Source organism: Nerophis lumbriciformis, linkage group LG19 (assembly GCF_033978685.3).
Source record: "Nerophis lumbriciformis linkage group LG19, RoL_Nlum_v2.1, whole genome shotgun sequence".
Classification (NCBI taxonomy): Eukaryota; Metazoa; Chordata; class Actinopteri; order Syngnathiformes; family Syngnathidae; genus Nerophis; species Nerophis lumbriciformis.
In genome coordinates, this window is record NC_084566.2 from 11,149,951 (window position 1) to 11,173,243 (window position 23,293).

Sequence of the window (23,293 nt, forward strand, 5' to 3'; positions counted from 1 at the left end):
TTGATCGATTGAAACTTTTACAAGTCGATTGCAAAGGAAGACAATACATTATATGAAACAGTACACTTTACACAGTACAGTACATATTCCGTACCATTTACCGCTAAATGGTAACACCCGAATAAGTTTTTCAACTTGTTTAAGTCGGGGTCCACATTAATCAATTCATGGTAATGTGTGTAAGGTGTGTAATTTGTTTTGAGTTCATGCACTGTGTTGGTTTTGTTCTTTGAACACGGTGATGTTCATGCACGGTTAATTTTGTAAAAAAACATAACTTTTTCTTGAATTTGAAAAATTATTTTATTTTTATTTTTTCACTAAAGAAGGGTTCGGTGAATGCGTATATGAAACTGGTGGGGTTCGGTACCTCCTACAAGGTTAAAAACCACTGCATTAGTTATTCATTTGGTCTCAAAATAATTTTGAAAATAATACCGCTTATTGGCAATAATTTGTGGGACAATTTTAATGTCTCGAAAATTTGGTATCGGGCCAGGTCTGTTTTACGAAATTATTATGATTTGACCTTGAAATATTTGTCCAAATTGTCTAAAGATGTGTTGTGTAATCGCCCCGAGACGGGAGCTGTTTGAGTATACACAACTTTGTTCTGCTTGTTCTACCTACTCAGTGGCCTAGTGGTTAGAATGTCCGCCCTGAGATCGGTAGGTTGTGAGTTCAAACCCCGGCCGAGTCATACCAAAGACTATAAAAATGGGACCCATTACCTCCCTGCTTGGCACTCAGCATCAAGGGTTGGAATTGGGGGTTAAATCACCAAAAATGATTCCCGGGCGCGGCACTGCTGCTGCCCACTGCTCCCCTCACCACCCAGGGGGTGAACAAGGGGATGGTTCAAATGCAGAGGACACATTTTGCCACACCTCGTGTGTGTGTGACAATCATTGGTACTTTAACTTTAACTGCTCACGTCTGTAATGACTGTCTGTAATACGGTATTGCAACAAATATTCATAAAATGCACTCCAGTATTATTATACAAATACACATTCAAATAAAAATTGAGTAGGTTTTCCTGTTATTTGCACTAATAGACTTTACCTTAGTGTAACAGTATTGGAAGATGTCTCAAGTAAATACAGAAGTTCACCTAATACAGTAGGCCTATACTACTGTAGTAACAAAAGTCACTTATCCTTCCTTAATATTATACAGACTACACTGAACGAGGCCCAGAAACTGTAGTAAATACACATTTTTTATTACACTAAAAAACACAAACGCTATGGTGATAAACGAGGTTTAAAAGGTAAAAAACAACACAATTCAATAAACATAAATAACACGGAATTAGCGAAAAAAACATATACATTTCATACGTCCTTAAATGATTATGAATAGTACAGCAGGTGTAGACCCGTTACTGACGCTATACGTAGTATCGACATTATCGACGCCGGGCTCGATCCACCCTCTTTCCACTTCGCCCCCACCTCCTCTGCATCCTCCGGTCGTGTCCAAAGCGTCAGTGAATGCGGCTGAGAAAGGAAGAGGCTCCCAGCAGTTCTTATTCTTCTACTTCTTTTTGGGCACGTACAGTACACGACCAGCCGTGTCGTCTCTAACTTTCCTGCACCAATTTTATTTTTATTTTATTTTTTTAAGACAGCTAAAAACGTGGAGTTTGCTGCGCCTCACCTGCACCACATCGGACTATAACTGCGGAGTGATTTTTTTGTTTGTTTTAATATTCATTTTTACGCACCGCTTTTCGTCGTTTTTCTTGTTTTAAATGTGATTTATAGTTCGTCGGCATCATTAGAAAATATTTTTAAACTCTTCTTTTATTCCGGCAGTCGAATTGACTGTTAAAAGACACGATGCGGATAACGTTTTTAAGAAGAATGGAGGTGATAAGGCATTAAAAACTTGGCGCCAAACTGGAGGACTCCGAGCTGAGGTGTCACTCCGCCTCCTAGTCCTCATCCTGCAGTGAAGAAAAAGAAGATAACAAGCATGGCTGACTTGTGGCATCGCACTGCCGACCCTCTCCAGACGCGCCTTCAAGATTTCTAGAAAAAAAAAAAAAAAAAAAACCTTTCCTGCGATCAAAACCGAATGTTCTCCCATGGCGGCGGGACGAGCTCGGGGATCGGACGACGGGAAGCCGGCCAGCGAGGGACGCAGCAGGTGAAATAGGATCCGAGCGCGCACTGTTCCAACGCACACCGAGCGCGCCTTTGCGCATCGCTGCCTGCGTGGAGATGAAGCAACGCAGCCACCTTGTTGCTGCACCGTCAACCTGCACCGTTTCTCCGTTGGCTGCAGCGGCTCTCCGCCCATGTCCCGTCCACGCAACACTCTCAGCTTCAGGTACGATGTCTACGATGTGCATGGTTGCAAAGTCCCAACTTGTACTTGTTGCTTTCCTGATGTGCTGCATGATGAATACATGTAACTTCCATTGTGATGAGTATGGGGAGAGTAGAAGAAGGTTGTGTTAATAAATACGCACAACAGCATACCGGTATGTTGGATTTCTCTCAGGTGTTTTACAACCTTGACTTAGGCTGAATACCGATTCTCCTCCTTACCGAATAGAAACTGAGGGGAAAGATGAGGTGGTGAAAAATATACGGGCTCCGCAAACTGTTTGCTGGTTGAGACTTAAGCAGTAAAAATACTACAATACCTAATATTATTTACGATACTAATTTGGCCGATGATAGTTTCTAACGCTATCGTTATACCGTGATGATGGATGTTGATGACACATTCTAGCTGTGTACCGCAAATTTGACAACGGCGGCGAGCGAAAGCAATCGTCTAATGGTGGAATGTTTCTTACATGTACCATTATCACTGAAAGACTAGGGGCCAACGAATAGCTAAACATACAACACTACACATCATAGGAGGATACATAAAAGCATAGCTAACCGCTATGCTAAGAGACCTTGAATGCAAATAAAGTAAAAAATTCACAGTAACAATCCCAGGTATAATATCAGTATATAGGCGATATTAGCGATTAGATCTGTATTTTTAATCATCTTTTTATTTTTGTTTGTCGTTTTTGTCATCGTTTACAAACTCAGTAAATGAGAGTCAGTAGCAGTTTTTGCTTTTGTTAGTTAATTTGCACTGTTGACTGCATTCTAAATGTTGTAGGTAATTGAAGGGGATAAGTTATTTAATATTGGAACTCACTAATATATTTACACCGCCACCCTGTGTTACAGTTGTGATCAAAAATGTAATCATTTGAGGATCCTGAAAATATCAACATTGGTATGACAGGCCTCGGATTTTAACTTTTTAAGGTCGAGGCAAGTGTTGCCTTAAAGGAGGGCTCATATTTTAGGGCACCAAGGCAAACATTATTTTCTTTCGAGGCTGTTTTTTTTAATTTATTATTAATATAAACTTGTCAGCTTTTTGTCATTTCATGATGCCTATATCTCTATTTTTACATTTTGTTGGAGGGAGGTATTTTATATATATATATATATATTTTTTTTTTAAATTTATTTATGTAATGTACATTTATAGGTACATGTAGATGCTGTATCAGGACAGATCCATTAAGAGTTTGGGAAGAAATATGTCATATAGGAAGTAACTATACACAATAACACATTAACAAAATGCTGTGTCATATGAATGCTTTTTGAAGTAATACCTTTGTGACATGAAAAAACACAAGTAATGTATAAAAACCTTGTGTTTACTTTTTGATATTAAAATAAAACACAAAGCAGTTTGGCTAATGAAGATGAAGTCTAATAAGCAAGCTTTGTTCTTCTCTTAGTTCAGTACAACAGTTTGGCCAACAAAAATAAAGAGGAGTGACACCTCTCACATCGAATACACAATCTTCACAGCCTGCGTTCAGTTCGATGAGATGACAAAACATTTGAGCTAGTATTGATGTATAACACTTTTGAACACTGATACGGTTAGCATTTAAATAAAGGAGGAGTGAGCATTCTAGTAAACTTAGTAAAGACTTTATAAACAAGTTGTGACAACGTTCACGACACATCACCTGCTGCACAACATCAAATAGTTTTCTCCTTCGCTGTATACTTTTAGTGTGGGGACAAGTGTGTACGTCTCCAATATTGTCCACACCTGTCTCCATCTAAACACAGCAGTGCGCTCTTTAACGCATGGCGGGAAGTGAGGGAAAATTATGTTAAACCAAGCGCTTGGCTCTGCTTAGTCTGAGGGGAAATCTCCGTAGCAAAGTCTGTGTCCTTAGTCCGCCAAGATTATCAAGCCAAACGACGCGAGTGCGCATGCGCCTGACTTTGTGTTGCCAAAAACGCAATAATTAATTACGGTTTTTCGGTAATTAAAAAATTAGACAGTATTACTAACCGTCTGGAATTTTATCGCAAATTAACATTATACCGTTTACTTTTACATCCCTCGTCCATTAACAAGTAAAAAGTCAAGGGCGGTCACGGCATGTTCTTGCCACAAATTTTGGTACATTTTTTAGGGCTTACAGGAAATAACGAGGGCGGTCGCGGCTTTTGCTGCAGTTGCCGTGGTTAAATTCGAGCCCTGGTATGACCAATACTGCTCCTGTAACTACTTAGTATTGGCTCGCTACTAAAATTTGTAGTGTCAACCAAAACCAAGGCTACAAACAGAAAATACGTGTTTATTATCTTTGAACAGAAGTGTAGATAGAGCAGTGTTACAACAGAAACTAACCATATATTATCAGTAAAATTAGCAAGTAGATAAATAATAGTTTTTAGCAAGGTAGCATGATTAGCAACTTTTAAATAAAAATAACATTTTAAACATGACTATTGTACATTTTGTGCCTCTACTAAACTGTAGTGAAATACGTTTGCTGCTCGTCTGACATCGTGGTTTATTAGTTACAGACGCGTTAACATGATTGCATGATGAGCAATTTGGAAATAAAAGCAACATTCTAAACTTGGCAATATTTACGTGGAATATCAGTCATTAATTACGATGAAAATCAATGATGCTTATAATTACATTGATTTATGTGCTTTCTGCTCAGCATTTTTCTGTCAAGGTTTCAAGTGCAATACGCCACTTGGCACTTAGCCCTTCTTTTTGCCTTACAGGACAATTTGGACACCACTTGCTTGACATGAACATGCAAAACTGAGGGCAGGGTTTCCGCGGGGCATTTAAAGGCATTAAAATTCATGAAATGGATTTTGCGAAAATTAAGGTCTTAAATGACATAAAAAACATTAAATACGATCTCCAGAGGCATTAAAAATGTAATACAATTGACTGGGCCGATAGTGAATATGTCAATCAGTCAAACGATACATAAAAATCAACATAATAACGTTGCAGTCGTCGATAAATTGCTATGGCCGTGTGTTTCTTTTCTTCATCTCTAGCTTTTAAACTGGATACAAAAGGTCTTGTAAGATTGGAAATCGTGAAAAGCTCTGCTTCCATAGCGGAGACTCTGATGGATGACACTGTTCTGGGGGCCCAACTTTGCAATTTTTTCGTCACTGTAGGTGTGTAGTCCTTAACTCTGAAGCTGTGCTTGTTTCATAGGCGACTCCTTTATTTCAGTCTCCACTTCAACACACATGAGCTAACTTGGCTAACATTAACAACTCACATGACGTAGACGCCTGACCCTAGGATGGACAAACAAGACGGTTCTCACAACAGACTACGACTCCTATTCTCTTATATTCCCACAATAAATGAAAAGTAGTTATTCAACTGCCTGACACTTTATACAACTTGCTATCTACTGTACCCTTATTGGCATTTTTCTAAACATTCCATGACGTGTCTTTTTCTAAAACGTTTCAATAAGTCATCCATTTCCAAACACATGCATCATTTGCATTCCTAGTGTGATGTTCATTTATTATTCTATAAAACTTTTAAACTATTTTAGAATTCTATCCGGATTAAAAATGTATCCTCCAGTTGACTACTGTACTTTTACTTGTACTGATACTTCTACCATAACTACTGGGACTTATTGGGCAACTTATTGTCTTGTAATTAATGTACATGAGAGATATTCAAATTGTTGTATATGTTGTATTTAGTGTATTAGATTCAGCAACTAGTGTTTGGATCCCACTGTACGCTATATCTGAAGAGCATGGAAAAAAGCATTTCACTGTGGTGTACTCTGCATGTGACAAATAAAACCCTTGAACCTTGAACCTTGTGGCTATAATAAGGCATTATTTTTGTCTGTGGCTATAGTAAGGCATATTTTCAGAGGATATGCATATTTACAGCATGTCTTTAAAGAGATAACATTTTAAAAGTAACTTCTGGGTATATTATATTCCATCTATCCATTTTCTACCGCTTATTCCCATTGGGGTCGCGGGGGGCGCTGGAGCCTATCTCAGCTACAATCGGGCGGAAGGCGGGGTACACCCTGGACAAGTCGCCACCTCATCACATATTGATCAATTAATTCAGAATTGGATGTATTTTTTATAGGGCTCAAGTGAAGTTCCTCTTTTAATTATTTTGATTGAAAGTGAAGTGTTATGATTGACAGGCGGAACCTTTTAATTGGCTATTGTCTACAGCATGGAGTCAGAACACCGGATTTTTGGAATGCTACATCCTGTGAACGTGTCCACGCTGTAGCGAAAGCGAGAAAATGAATACATGTTGGGAAAATGGGAAACTGCAAATTTAAGCAAGTGTGACTGGCTGAAAACCCAAGGAGGCGTTCTGCAGCATGTGCACAAAGACCGGCAAACATGGCCCAAGTGAAATCACACATGCTATTAGCTAATCAAGCAAGTCAGCGATTAAAGGCAGGCAGCAGTTAACGGTGCCAAATTTCTTTGGCGTGACCAACAAAGCAACTTCTGTTGTCACCACCAGAACTGTCAGCTGCTGCTACCACTACAGAAAAATAAGAAATTCAAATACATTCTCAGATGTAACAGTCTTGCGAACCAAATCTAATTCACTAGATAGTAACAGTTAGGGTTGTACTGTATACCGGTACTAATAAAGCACTACAGTACTAATGAATTGAAAACCGGCATGACTGCCTTTGAAAAATACCAATCATTTTCTTTAATCCGCATGCTGCCGTGCGGTTGTGACATACAGCAAAGGAGCATGTTTAGTGTGTCAGTGTGCACACACTCACAAAGTGAGGAGAAGAAAAAATTCTAATTAAGGCAATTGTATTGATTAACAAAGATATGAAGGTATTTGGGCTTCAAAACGATCGATCAAGGTGATGCTTTATACATGGAAGCGCCACGCTGCAAGCTCTGCTTCAAAACATGCCCAGCCAAAGGTGGCATTATTAAAAGTATTACAATATTTGCTTTAAACTTAGCCAAACAATGAAATAACAAGCGGTCGGATCGACGGGTAATAAAGTTAACCAGCTCCTTTGTTGTGCCCATACAGATATGTAGACACGCACACAGCTGTTTGGCTTCATGCCAAATATTAGCGGGGTCAAAACCACCCACGTAACGTCAACTAATGCAAGTGAAATGACTGAACTTTGTAACAATTTACTACAGTTTATGTTTTATCTTTAACAAGGGATGTTTTACCTGCTACATGTCTTATCTGTGTACTTTTACCCATCGTATTATTTGTATCGTATTTTTCGGACTATAAGTCGCAGTTTTTTTCATAGTTTGGCCGGGCTCCAGTGCAACTTATATATGTTTTTTTCCTTCTTTATTATGCATTTTCGGCAGGTGCGACTTATACTCCGGTGCGACTTATCCTCCGAAAAATACGGTAGTATTTACCAATGATTGCATTTGTCTTAAAGCCAGACCAAGAGTGGCAACCATACATCATGACACATTTAATACAATGTCAGCAAAGCTTTCTATTCTATTCTAACCTAATTCTAGATTATGGCTTGCTACATGTAATATATACAATTTTAGATTGTTATTTATGTATTACAAGCGGTAGGAAATGGATGGATGGATGGATAGTAATTCTATAGTTGTAATTTTTTTTTTTTTTACGTATTTAAAAAAATAAGTACATATGTGTATGACAATTAAATATTTTTGTGTTTGTGTGTTTTTTTTAAATGGCATTCAAATTGAAAGTAATGGTATGACCTTGGTGTAGGGATGTAATGATGTGAAACTTTAATATCACGGTATTGTTAAATGTAAAGGTAAAACTGCATTGTAAGCTAGAGAAAAAACCTAATTGCGATTTTTCTCTCCAAAATTGTGATTGCGATTGGATTTTAGATTTTTATATATTATCCATAAAATGCATAAAACTGCGAAAATAATGCATGAAGAAAGACATGTGACTTTTAGACTGTAAATCAACATATTCTTGTCTCAGGGTGCCACACATTAGAACAATATGCAATTATTTACATTAAGAATGTAGTTGGTTTTATGCAGACAGACTCAAAGCTTTTGTCTACATCATGCTTTTAAACTGAAGAAATAACTGATACAAACTGTACAGTGATCAGAATGTAATGTAATCATAATATATGATGTATATAATGCAACCGTTTAAAAGGATATACACTTTTATTTTTCATTAGAGCAGAATTGTTTATCATTCATATGCAACTGGGAAGTAAATAACTTTGTTGTCCTAAATAAATAAACAAACAAAAAGTAAAATGGACTCATTTCTGTAAGCAAAAATGTAACTAAAATTACATATTGAACATCTCAAAGTGCTTTTTTTTTTCTAGTTCGAAAAACAAGGTGGGATGTTGTCCTTTTTTGTTGCCATCACGTGATCACTGCATTCTCGCTCGTTTGTCCGTGTTGATGAGCTCATATTGCCCATCCAATGTGAAGCTGAGTTATTACCACGAAAAGACATTTGGCTTTGTGATCATATTTTTTTCTCCTAATTTGTGTTACTTTGGGGCACTTCAGTCAGTGTCTGTCTGTGCTTCCTGTGTTTGTAGTGCACCCACCGAAAAACAAAGATTGTGAATGACTGAAAAGAGGGCTCAATGCGTTTAGTTATTTCTACTGTTAAATAAATGCGCTCAGGTGCTGAGAGCGATACACAGAGTGACAAGTCTTTTTCCCTGTTTAAAGCGAGAGATGGACAAACGCGAGGCTCAACAAATCTAAATTGGCCAACATGGCTGTCACTCAAATGCCGGTGATGCTGGAGAAAGAAAAAAAAAACCTCAGCCTCTTGCTGTTATTTATCGCACTAATAAAACTTTTATGTCGATTCGTACAACCCTATGTCGAATCTGGTACCTAAAATAATTTGAGTAAAAATGTTAAGCGTTTAGTATAATATTTTGTAATTTTTAATTTGTTTGTGGTGAAAATGAAATTCCGTTGTACTTGTGCAATGACAATAAAGAGCATACCATACCATACCATTTGGAAACATGATTGTGGAAAAGGGGAGTAAAAATATGAACATTTAATATCATAGTTATTGTGACCAAAATTATCATTGTTATTATTATCATTGTGCTCAAAAAGTACTATTACACACACGGAAATTATCGTGTTGTGTTGTTTGTATTTGCTATGGCTTTTGCAATCATGCTGTAGTTGAAAGTTGTTTTGTTGTAAATATTGATATTGTCTTGTAGTGATTGCATTTGCTGTGACGTTTCTCAGCCATCGTAGCTATCCACCATATTTACACACAGGCAAAATAAAGACTTAACATCCTTATTTTTAAAAGTGTTAAACTTCATATAAAGTCTGCAGTTCTTAAATCCAATGTTTTCCTTTTTGTAGTATTTATAAAATCGATCAATTCCCTTTTAAAACAATCTTGGATGGATACCTATCTTCCGGACGGCAAACTTGCAGAGCAAAGATCAATATACTTGACATTTCAGGGTTTCCCCTGGACTGCCAAGATAGATACCTGTGGCGGTGGGGGCATGGTTATGGGTGTGGTCATCATGATGTCATTAAACAATTTGCCATGATATTATATTTCTTTAAGAAGGCTCAAAAAATGTATCATACATTTAAAAAAATATATGTTATTATTAATTAGTATTAACATATATATAACATATATTTTAATCGTTTTGCCTTTTAATGCCTTTTTTATTCAAAACAACTAGCAACAACATGGACGAAAAAGTATATCTCGATTATATTTTTACTTAAATTTGATACACGAACCCTGTTTCCATATGAGTTGGGAAATTGTGTTAGATGTAAATATAAACGGAATACAATGATTTGCAAATCCTTTTCAACCCATATTCAGTTAATTGCACTACAAAGACAAGATATTTGATGTTCAAACTCATAAACTGTATTTTTTTTTTGCAAATAATAATTAACTTACAATTTCATGGCTGCAACACGTGCCAAAGTAGTTGGGAAAGGGCATGTTCACCACTGTGTTACATGGCCTTTCCTTTTAACAACACTCAGTAAATGTTTGGGAACTGTGGAGACACATTTTTTAAGCTTCTCAGGTGGAATTATTTCCCATTCTTGCTTGATGTACAGCTTAAGTTGTTCAACAGTCCGGGGGTCTCCGTTGTGGTATTTTAGGCTTCATAATGCGCCACACATTTTCAATGGGAGACAGGTCTGGACTACAGGCAGGCCAGTCTAGTACCCGCACTCTTTTACTATGAAATTTTTTTTTTTTTTTTTTTTAATTATGAATTTATTAATCAATCAACAAAACAATACACAACAAAACCACAACAATGCAATCCAATTCCAAAACCAAACTCGTCTAAGCAACATTAAGAACAACAATAAACAGAGCAATTGAGAGCAATTGAGGACACACAAATCCAAATGTAGTGAAACAAAAATGAACATTATCGACAACAGCATCAATATTAGTAACAATTTCAAACTAGCAGTGATTAAAAAAAACCTCATTGATATCATCATTAAAAACATTAATAAAAAATAATTTAAAAAAATTAGAAATGAACAATAGTGTCACAGTGGCTTGCACTTGCATCACATCCCATAAACCCGACAACACACCGCGTCCAACATTTTCCACAAAGATACAATAAGTCATATTTTGGTTCATTTATTAGTTGAAACAAAATTTAAATAATGGATCCCATATTCCAATATATGACTCATTATTATCTAAACTAAATGCAGTTTGTTCTATACTGATATCATCTCCATAGCTTGTGTGTACCAGTCAGTATGAGTTGGACTATCAACATCTATCCATTTTTTAAATATTACCCTTTTTGTTGTTATGCATATTGAAAGAAAAGCATTTTTACTCTTTGATGACACGTTACTAAATTGATGTAGATCCCCAAAAATGCAAGTTTGCAGTGTCATTGGGATGTTTATATTAAGGAATGTGATTTCTTCTTTTGTTGTTTTCAACCATGACTCTTTTATTCTCTAACATTCCCACAATAAATGAACAAGAGTTCCCTCAGCTGCCCGACACTTCATACATAACTTGCTATCTACTACGCCAATTTTAAAACAGCTGAGAAGATGTAAAATACAATCTATTCAATATCTTAAATTGAGTCAGCTTATATTTAATGCTTCTAAAGGGCTTATTGGCATTTTTCCAAATATCATTAGAATTTGATGCCAGCAACACGTGATAAAGAAGTTGGGAAAGGTGGCAATAAATACTGATAAAGTTGAGGAATGCTCATCAAACACTTATTTGAAACATCCCACAGGTGAACAGGCAAATTGGGAACATGTGGGTGCCATGATTGGGTATAAAAGTAGATTCCATGAAATGCTCAGTCATTCACAAACAAGGATGGGCGAGGGTCACCACTTTGTCAACAAATGCGTGAGCAAATTGTTGAACAGTTTAAGAAAAACCTTTCTCAACCAGCTATTATAAGGAATTCAGGGATTTCACCATCTACGGTCCGTAATATCATCAAAGGGTTCAGAGAATCTGGAGAAATCACTGCACGCAAGCAGCTAAGCCCGTGACCTTCGATCCCTCAGGCTGTACTGCATCAACAAGCGACATCAGTGTGTAAAGGATATCACCACGTGGGCTCAGGAACACTTCAGAAACCCACTGTCAGTAACTATAGTTGGTCGCTACATCTGTAACTGCAAGTTAAAACTCTCCTATGCAAGGCGAAAACCGTTTAACAACAACACCCAGAAACGCCGTCTGCTTCGCTGGGCCTGAACTCATCTAAGATGGACTGATACAAAGTGGAAAAGTGTTCTGTGGTCTGACGAGTCCACATTTCAAATTGTTTTTGGAAACTGTGGACGTCGTGTCCTCTGGACCAAAGAGGAAAAGAACCATCCGGATTGTTATAGGCGCAAAGTTGAAAAGCCAGCATCTGTGATGGTATGGGGGTGTATTAGTTCCCAATATATGGGTAACTTACACATCTGTGAAGGTGCCAATAATGCTGGAAGGTACATACAGGTTTTGGAGCGACATATGTTGCCATCCAAGCAACGTTACCATGGACGCCCCTGCTTATTTCAGCAAGACAATGCCAAGCCACGTGTTACATCAACGTGGCTTCATAGTAAAAGAGTGCGGGTACTAGACTGGCCTGCTTGTAGTCCAGACCTGTCTCCCATTGAAAATGTGTGGCGCATTATGAAGCCTAAAATACCACAACGGAGACCCCCGGACTGTTGAACAACTTAAGCTGTACATCAAGCAAGAATGGGAAATAATTCTACCTGAGAAGCTTAAAAAATGTGTCTCCTCAGTTCTCAAACGTTTACTGAGTGTTGTTAAAAGGAAAGGCCATGTAACACAGTGGTGAACATGCCCTTTCCCAACTACTTTGGCACGTGTTGCAGCCATGAAATTCTAAGTTAATTATTATTTGCAAAAATAAAATAAAGTTTATGAGTTTGAACATCAAATATCTTGTCTTTGTAGTGCATTCAATTGAATATAGGTTGAAAAGGATTTGCAAATCATTGTATTCCGTTTATATTTACATCTAACACAATTTCCCAACTCATATGGAAACGGGGTTTGTATGTTAGCATTTAAGCTAGCTTGCGAGCTAGCACTAGCAGGTAAATTAGTTTATCAAACAACAGTTATCAATCACATTTTACAATAATTATAGTTTAAAACAGTTATACTAAGCATCTGGAGTTTTATAATGGTTTATCATTAATATTGTTTACAGTTACATCCCTAGACATGATGTTTCTCTATGGGGTATTACATAAATGTTTCTGTATTCATGTTAGGATTTAACGTAATTAGCCAGCCATTAGCACGCTAGCTTGTGTCTCTAGTAAAAGAGCAGAATCACCACTCTGAGTTTATCAAAGTGTGGTTATTAATCACGGTTTTACAATCATTTACATTTAAAATGGACAAATTTTAATCACTGTTTATCATTAATACTGTTTTTTTGTTATATCCCTACTTTGGTATATGTGTTTTAACTAGGTTTGTGGATGCATGCATTTAACTTTTTTGTTCCTTTCTCCAAGGGCTGCTAAATGATTTTCTGGGGGAGGACTTTTAACCGACGAGATGATGCTCGTACTCCTGCTGGCCGCCTTTTCCTCCTCCATCTCAAGCTCCTCCCTCTCCTCCCCCTCCATGTCGGACGGACCCCCGATGGCGGACCCGGACTTGATGGCCGAAACGTGTAGCGCCTGCTCGTGCATGTCTGTGGAAAACGTGCTATACGTCAACTGCGAGAAGATCGCCGTGTACCGGCCAACGCAACTTGTTCCACCAGTGTCGTCGTTATACCACCTCAATTTCCAAAACAACTTCTTAATTATTCTCTATCCGAACTCGTTCCTTAACTTCACCCATGCTGTGTCTCTGCATCTTGGCAACAATCAGCTGCAGAACGTGGAAGGCGGCGCGTTTATGGGGATGAGTGCGTTGAAGCAGCTGCACCTGAACAATAACGAGTTGAAGGTGTTGCGAGCAGACACTTTTCAAGGGATAGAAAACTTGGAGTACCTTCAGGCCGACTACAACTTGATAAAGTACATTGAAAAGGGAGCATTCAATAAACTGCACAGGCTAAAAGTGCTGATTTTAAATGACAACCTCATACAGGCACTTCCTGACAACATATTTCGCTTTGCCTCCCTCACACACCTGGATATAAGAGGGAATAGGATCCAGAAGCTTCCATATTTGGGAGTCCTGGAGCACATTGGACGCATTGTTGAGCTTCAGCTGGATGATAACCCCTGGAACTGTACGTGTGACTTGGCACCTCTCAAGGCGTGGCTTGAAAACATGCCCTATAATATTTTTATTGGCGAGGCCATATGTGAAACACCAATTGACTTATATGGAAGGCTACTAAAAGAAACCAACAAGCAGGAGCTTTGCCCCATGGGCACAGGATCGGACTTTGATGTGAGAATGCCACCTGCGCTCCCTGATACTGGCCAATCCCCCTCTAAAATATCCCCCACCTCTGTGGTTCAAATTGCCACCAAATCACCAAAAACCACGGACGCCTCTAAAATATATGGTAATGGCATTGTAGCCGGTTCACCCCCCTTTGGTAGAAATAGCCAGATTGTTTCTTTTCAAACGCGAACCCCGCCGCTGTTGTGCCCAAAGCCCTGTAGTTGTAAAACCCACCCTTCAGATTTCGGCATTAGTGTCAGTTGTCAGGAAAGAAATGTGAAAAATCTAGTTGAGCTCCTTCCTAAACCCCCAAACGCCAAGAAACTCCACTTAAGTGGGAATTACATTCGTGACATAAGCCCAACTGATTTCCAAGGGTTTGAAGGTTTGGATCTGCTGCATCTTGGCAGCAACCAAATTGTAACTGTTGAGAAAGGAGTGTTCGCTAACCTCACAAATCTGAGAAGACTGTATCTGAATGGGAATCAGATAGAACAGTTACATCCTGAGATGTTTTTGGGCCTCACAAATCTGCAGTACCTATATCTGGAATATAATGCCATCAAAGAAATCCTGGCGGGCACCTTTGATTCAATGCCAAATTTACAACTACTGTATCTCAATAATAATGTTTTGCGGAGTCTCCCCGCTTATGTGTTTGCTGGCGTCTCTTTAGCCAAACTAAATCTGAAAAACAACCATTTCATGACACTGCCAGTAAGCGGGGTCTTGGATCAGCTACGGTCTTTGACCCAGATAGACTTAGAGGGGAACCCGTGGGAGTGTTCTTGCGACTTGGTTGCGCTCAAGATGTGGCTCGAAAAGCTAAACGATGGAGTGACCGCTAAAGAAGTGAGATGTGCCTCCCCTGTGCAGTTCGCCAACATCGAACTGCGCCTCTTAAAAAGCGAGATCCTGTGCCCGAAGCTGATAGCACGACCACCGTTTATTTTTACCAGCGCCACCCCTCTTTTGACTTCATTGTCACCTGCTGGGGTCGGCAAAGCCCCTCCAGGAGGGCCTGTACCTCTCTCAATCATGATCCTGAGTATTCTTGTTGTGCTAATACTTACGGTGTTTGTGGCCTTCTGCCTTCTAGTCTTTGTCCTTAGAAGGAACAAAAAACCAGTCGGTCGGCAGGAGCTGGGGAATCAGGAGTGTGGGTCAATGTCACTGCAGCCTTACCGGCATGGACATAAGTCGGGCAAAAAAGGATCCATCCCAGGAGATGACTTGGGAGGCGAAACATTTATTCCACACACCATTGAACACATTAGCAAGAGTCACACATGCGGGATCGGACGCTCGTCAGACATTGACGCCGGGTTTAAGTTTGCTGACTCGCAGAGGCAGAAGATTATCCTCCGGAGTAGCGACGACAAAGACGCACTATCCACCCTGGAGCGCAACAAGCGCCTCAGTACAATCGACGAACTGGAGGAATTCCTCCCGAACCGAGAGCCCAGCATGTTCCTCCAGAACTTTCTGGAAGGCAAGAGAGATTTCAACAGCATAGGAATGAGTGGATACGAAATCCGCTACCCAGAGAAATCGCTGGATCGAAAGATGAAGAAGTCGTCGCTGATAGGCGGAAACCACAGTAAAATTGTGGTGGAGCAAAGAAAAAGTGAGTATTATGAGCTGAAAGCCAAGCTGCAAGGAACACCTGATTACCTCCAGGTGCTGGAGGAGCAGACTGCACTGACTAAAATGTAGAAATTGTTGTCTTTGCTTCGGTACAGTGAATACACAAACACATAAAGACGGTCTTCTTTTCTTTTGCTCTTTCTCCCCTTTTAGTCGCACACATCATTTAACCCCAACCCTCCGTTATCTTTCTTTATCTCTCTGCAGCCAGCTGAGCGCGTGCACTCACACACACACACACACACACAGCAAAAAAGTGCCTTCCGGAAATTCTTAATGACCACTGCATAGATGGACAAAATGGCTCTGCACTTTTTTAATGTGGACCGGTGAGGATATTTGTGACAATGCAAGACTTATGGATCATCTTATCAAGACAAGACAGCCTGTAAACAACCCACTGTCTTTCGCTGCTACGGACGTGGCTACTAGTCTTGTTCTTATTATTTGACTCTTCTTTTGTTGTTGGTTCTTTTACTGCCAAATGAAATCCTTTCAGAAACTGTGCTTGAGAATATACCTCGCAGGCTCCACCCCTCATTTTCAAACGAGATGGAAACTGAACAACCTTGTTTTCTTCTCGGCTCGCTACTTCTGGGATTAGTTACAAAGGGATGAATTCGTGGATGGTACCTTGGTTTGATTTTACCTTGGGAGGATATTTGTTTGTTCTTCGGGGAGCTCTCTACGGCCGGTTGCAGACTTGATGCCATTTTGGCAGGATTATAAACAAGTGGCAGACTACCTGCCCTATGCTGTCAGGCTAAATGGCTCCTGCTGTGTGTTCACCAGAGAACAATGCAGCGCAAAACTCCTCCAAGAATGAGTTCACCACTTGTTTTCTTTGTGTAAAGAGGCGTGTTTATATATAGTGTGTTCTGAATGAAGTTGTGTTGCTACATCCAACCATGTTCTTTGGGTGAAACCGAATCAGCAATGACACTGTCAAAAGATGACGTCTCTTCAAATGGATAAAAGAGTACAAAGTTGCTTGCCATGTAAGCGTAACTTGGAATTTATTTTGTAAGTCTTACATTATTTGTATCTGTGGGACTGGTTTGTACATGACAAAGACTAAAACATGCACACACACATGCTGAATGGCGGCGCATCATCATCTCGATCAGGGGTCTCAAACTTCCGGTGCGTTTGTGGCCCTCTGCTTAACTTCATAGTTTAGTGTAATTGCAGCCTGCACATCCTGGGCAGCTAATAGTTAAATATATTATGGCAATCTTGAATCTCACTAGCAGGGCCACCTCTTGCTATGGATCCCGCTATTCGTGGGGAAGCCCAGTTTAGCGTGGGAAAAGTGCATGTAAAATTAATGAATGACAGAGCGCTTCATATGAATTTTTACCGCAAACTTCGGTTACATTTCCAATATAATGCTTGATTCAGATTTTTTTTTTTAAATTCCACATTTTTTATAGTCATTCATGTTACCAAAAATAAATTATTTTAAATGTGAACAGAAAAAACACCCAAAGTGATCCACATGGCACTCAGTATTAGTGCTGGTCTTGTATAAAGCTGTCCAGGGTTCAAATCCAAGTCAAAGATGTGTCAGTAAAGTATATAGATTTATATTTTGATTATGTAAAACGTGTTATTAAGCATTAAAAAAATATGTTTTTATCAACAATGTATTCCCCACGAATTGTTTGTAGTACAATTATGCATCAAATTAAACTTATATTTGATTTGATAAAGTAAGACAATTGTTTGAAAAAGTGTCAACAAATTTGTAATGGTGGGGGGGCTCAAAATAAAATTCTGCTTAGGGCTCCAATTTACTTGACACTAACTACACAATGGAACCAACAAATCTTTGAATGTATTTGTTATTCAAATTGTTCTTTTTTTCTTTTTCAAGTTATAAAAGTCATTTTGGAACAATAGTCTTCCCCAACATGCTTCGGTCAACCAAAAAAAAAAAGACGTGTGGAGGCCTGTTAGTCCAACAAATTATGCACTGTTGTTAGGGATGTAGCGATATGAAGATATTATACCATGCATATTGTGCCCAAAATGATCATGGTTATCATTATTGTTACAGTATTGTTGAATGTGCTCAAAAAGGACTGAAATCCCTGATATCTTTTAACCAAGTTTTATTTCAATCATATACATAGACAATATATTTTCTTGGTAGAAGAAACATTTAATGTTGTTGTGACTTCTTAACACCCATTTATTTTTGCAAAGGTTTGTGAGTGTTTAAAAAAAAAAAAAAAATGATATCAAAGCAAAGGATGCCAGTTCATCTAACGTCACATGAGTTTGCTCCCTGTTGTTGACGCCTCTGTGTATTGCGCTTCATATTTATCTGTCATAAGAGAGCACAGCCTGGAGGTTGAATGTGCATAATGAAATATCCTACTTGTTCAGACAGCAACGTGTTTATATAAGTCTAGATTGGGATATATCAATTTTTATCGGGGGAAGACGTTAAAAGGGACCTATTATGCCTTTTTTTCTACATTTAAAACACTTCCTTGTGGTCTACATAACATGTAATGTTGGTACTTCGGTCAACATTTTGCATACATTATGTTTTACAGCCTTTCTACAAGGCACTTTCTGACCTTCTCTACAGGATGCGCCGTTTTGTGGGCAGGCTTATTTACCTCCGTTTGGACTGCGTCATCCGTGTTTTATTTTTTAGCACTTGTAGAGCGAGTCTACAAACAGATATGTTAGAAGTATACGCTACTATGTATTAAAAATAGCAACATCAGAGAATGCATGTGCGGTGTGAGATATCCGCTAATGTATATCTCGAACCGAAACGGCTCGTTTGGTTTAAGTATGAAGGAAGGTAGCTTTATTTTATGAATATCTCAGCAATGCCACCACGGCTAGATTTCAAATTTTCGGGACTTGAGCAGATCCCAAATACACAAAAACATTGCATAATAGGTCCCTTTGAATGTCTATTTTTTTTCATGTTAGCGTTTAAGTTAGCTGGCGCTAGCCAGTCCATGAGTTTATAAAAAAAATGCAGTTATCAGTCACTGTTTTTCGATAATTTTACTTGAAAGCGATACTACTGACTGTCGGGAGTTTTTTCGCAGATTATGAATAATACCGTTTATCATTACATCCCTAACTGTGGTGCAAGCAAATTTTCAAACAGTGCAGTCATGTTGCATCAAAAAGCTGACTTTTTGACTGTTAGGAAGTTGAGAGAGTATGGCTGTGCAAAATCTTCATCCCAAAATTCCCAAAGAGGAATGTGTCACAGTAATTGACAATTTTGCCAAAAAATCTGTAAATTGGCCTCCAATGTCGCGAAGCCCCATTCGGAGCATATTTTGGAAAGCACATTGCTTTAATGGAAAGCGACCAAGATAACTGACACTTTTGGGAATTTATGTACGTAGGCCGAAGGTTTTTATTTTAAATTTTTTTGGATTCATTAAGATTGTTATGGGTTCTGTTTTTTTGGGTCACTGTTACTATAACAGAATGACAACAAAGACACATTGGGCAACACAAAGAGCAACTTCCCATAAGCAAGCAGGATTGTTTGACCATTTCCTGGGAAGCTCAACTGTGTCAAAATAAATGTATATAATATTTATACCTTTAGTCATGTGGTTAAAACGTGATTCTAAAGTGAACACTTAGTGCGGCCCAGCCTCTACCTCCAATTAAATTGAGTTTGAGACCCCGGATCTTGAGACATGACAAAGAGATTCTTGATATTACTATCAGTGATTACGTCTGCCTCCCTTGTCATTTTAAAATGATCTAAAAACATAATTAATTTATTTTTTCTATGCAGGTGTTATTTAAAGAGTTTGATATTATGCCCCAAGAAAAAACTACTTTCATTAGAGCTAATATAAGTCACGGGTATAGATTGTTGATTTGTTCAATGTTTTTGTTGTATTTTTAATCTGTGAAGGCATAGACACTTTCCTTATTTCTACGTCTCCCGCGGCATTGTGTAAAAGGATTCTACTGAACATTATGCAACCAAAATAAATGTGCAGTCAACTTAAATAAGATTCTGGATTGTTGATATGGCAAGTGGTGACATTTTAAAGAGTGTGGTCTCCGACGATGTGGACAGAAACATGTCATAATGTGCAATATTAGGAAATATTTAAGTCATAATGGCTTCAAATCCTCTTTGTTTTAATTTGTTTAGTTTGAGGTAGTATTGTGAGACAGGATCTACTTCAAAATCAGTTGATCTACTTAACTCTATACAGTCTTTATTTAAAAATATTGTTAAGTTAAACTGATGAGTGTTTATTGACATTGCAAATTGAATAAAATGTATCTTGGAACGTATAATAAATCCAATTTTCTATCAGTCATAAATCTCTTGTATAATGGTTATTTTCTCTTGTACTATCATGTTTAAATTAAGGTATTAAAATCAGTTACTTTTAGCACCGTGTCAACCCAACTTCTTTTTTTGCACTGTTTTTGGTTTGCTAGGATGCTTTAAAACTGATGTTGAGACAGATTTTTTTAGTTAACTCCTTCATTTTTTGCCATGCTGCCAGACATACATGTATAATTTAAGAAAATAAGTCTGGAAAAAAACTGCATTGAAAACCACGCCATACGTTGAAGTTTATTTCAAACATGTATGCAGTTCCAACATAATACATCACATATTTTAATTTCACTTTACAGTATGTCCGAAAAGGAGTAGGAAGAAGCAGAGCTTATCTATTCTTACCCCCTTTACCCTTCATAGCAGTTACTTACACATATCTGTTCTCTTCCTTTTTTCAGTTCCGAGCACAATTTACATCAATGATTTAGAAATAAAACAGTTAACTTCATGAAATTAACTTATCTTAATGAGATGAATAATATCTAATTCTCAATAAGTATCATAATCATTCTTCCTTGTACTTTGTGAACACTTGTAGTTTAAACAACTTCTTGAACCACAGTCCCCCCAGGAATCTGTAATGTCGCCAATCCTCGCAACATTGTCCAATGTCCACAACTTCCTGCATATTTTCGCCAGTCAAATGTCTCAGAGTGGCGCTCAAACACGCAGGTAAACAGTCTAATCGAGACTTATGTTTGTTTCTTGTGTAGACAAAGCAAGTACAACGTGTAAGAATATATCAAGGCTTTACTAATGGGGAAAAAAAAACACAAATGCCGTCCTACAACTTCAAGCCTTCTGGCTAATGTAGTATATACACATTTATTTCCTTCTTTACATGTATTTATATATTTATTTAAGGTTTATTTATCCAAGGTAATGCAATTAAGAACATATTTGCATTTCAATGTTGACTGAGCATAGAAGCACATTTGACAGAGATGTGGAAGCGTGACAATCGCTCATCATCTGTCATTACTAACAGAAATTAGCGCTATAAATTGCTCTCAACCGTCCACATTTTCTTAATGTGCAGGGTAAAAGTGTTGGAACAAAAATTAATGTTTAAGATGGACTATCACTTCTCATGTGTAAAACATACACAGAGAATGTCTGCAACTTTTGGATGACAGAACAGACAGCGGACAATATGGAAGCCTCTTCTTTCTATAATTATATGTAATTATTAGGATTATAATATATAATCTTAAAACTATGACTGGGTATGGGCAAGGACTTCATGATATATGTATCACGATGCTTGAGTAACGATATTGTGATATGGCAATATTCCACATAGTTTACTGATAAATGCAAAATGTAAGTTCTACATACAGGTGAAACTCAAAAAATTTGAATATTGTGCTAAAGTCCATTCATGTCAATAGTTCAACTTCAAATGTGAAACTTCAAATACATTTTGATATAAACTGTTTACTTGCTAAATTAGATATTTCAAGCCTTTATTTAGAATACATTTGATGGTCATGGCTTACAGTTTTTGAAAACCTTCATAGTAAAACATTCATAGCTTCATAGGAAAATAGTGCAGGTACTAGACTGGCCTGCCTGTAGTCCAGACTTGTCTCCCATTGAAAATGTGTGGCGCATTATGAAGCGTATAATACGACAACGGAGACCCCGGACTGTTGAACAACTTAAGCTGTACATCAAGTAAGAATGGGAAATAATTCCACCTGAAAATCTTCAAATATTGGTCCCAGTTCCCAAACATTTACTGAGTGTTGTTAAAAGGAAAGGCCATGTAACACAGTGGTAAAAATCCCCCGGTGCCAACTTTTTTGCAATGTGTTGCTGCCTTTAAATTCTAAGTTAATTACTATTTGCAAAAAAAAACCATTGAACATTAAATATATTGTCTTTGCAGTCTATTCAATTAAATATAAGTTGAAAAGGATTTGCAAACCATTGTATTCTGTTTGTATTTACGAACTACACAACGTGCCAACTTCACTGGTTTTGGGTTTTGTAATTTTCTAACCCCAAAATAAAACAACACAGTAATTTGACACTGAGATATAAGTTTGTGCTTTTACTGCCATCTAGTGTAAGTCTGTGGTATGAAACACGTACAAAAATCTATTCAATATTTGTTTTCCAATTGTTGAAGTCCTGTGCTTTAAGTAGTTATGGTTACAAGGAACACTTGAACATTGATAACAAATTCATGAATCGATTCATTGTTGTTGGGGAAAAATTCAATGTTGCAACGTTCGGGAATAAGCCGCGGCAAATTTAGGCCACAACAAACACAAAAAAATCCTGTGAAATCCCAGAGGGACTGATTCTATACGCGATCTGTGGTCATGTTTTTACTGTAGCAGATGTTTCTGAGCGAATACTTTTCCTCAAAATACGGTTATTTTCTCATTTCCTATTTGGCAACTCGTGATTGTCTGACTGTAAAGCGTCACAATGTTGTATTACTTTAGTTACCTAACATAAAAAAAGAAGTTGACTTTGTTTGTCTGCATCATGGAAGCTGGTTGTAAAAATAAGCATCTGCTCATGAAAAATGTCATTAATATTTAAATCCCAAATATAAACAAGGAGAGTGGGAACCAGTGTTCTTTATCCTGTTTTTGAATGTCACTTTGATGTCTTATTTGTAGGGGTGTCCGATAATGACTTTTTGCCGATATCCGATATTCCGATATTGTCCAACTCTTTAATTACAGATACCGATATCAACCGATATATACAGTCGTGGAATTAACACATTATTATGCCTAATTTGGACAACCAAGTATGGTGAAGATAAGGCACTTTTTAAAAAAAAATTAATAAAATAAAATAACAAAAATAAATTAAAAACATTTTCTTGAATAAAAAAGAAAGTAAAACATTATTAAAACAGTTACTTAGAAACTAGTAATTAATGAAAATGAGTAAAATTAACTGCTAAAGGTTAGTACTATTAGTGGACCAGCAGCACACACAATCATGTGTGCTTACGGACTGTATCCCTTGCAGACTGTA

General features: G+C 37.8%; 1 protein-coding gene across 1 annotated transcript; it reads left to right on the forward strand.

Annotated features, from left to right (window-relative positions):
- Positions 1-1,485: 1,485 nt before the first annotated feature.
- slitrk4 (SLIT and NTRK-like family, member 4) lies at positions 1,486-23,060 on the forward strand. The gene is made up of 2 exons (XM_061979574.2): positions 1,486-2,337; positions 13,392-23,060. Exon 2 carries the CDS (start codon positions 13,435-13,437, stop codon positions 15,997-15,999), a length of 2,565 nt encoding a protein of 854 aa, XP_061835558.1. The 5' UTR covers positions 1,486-2,337; positions 13,392-13,434; the 3' UTR covers positions 16,000-23,060.
- The last annotated feature ends 233 nt before the right edge of the window (positions 23,061-23,293 follow it).

Coding starts and splice junctions, on each gene's coding strand:
- slitrk4 (XM_061979574.2), top strand. CDS start 13,435: ATGATGCTCGTACTCCTGCTGGCCGCCTTTTCCTCCTCCATCTCAAGC.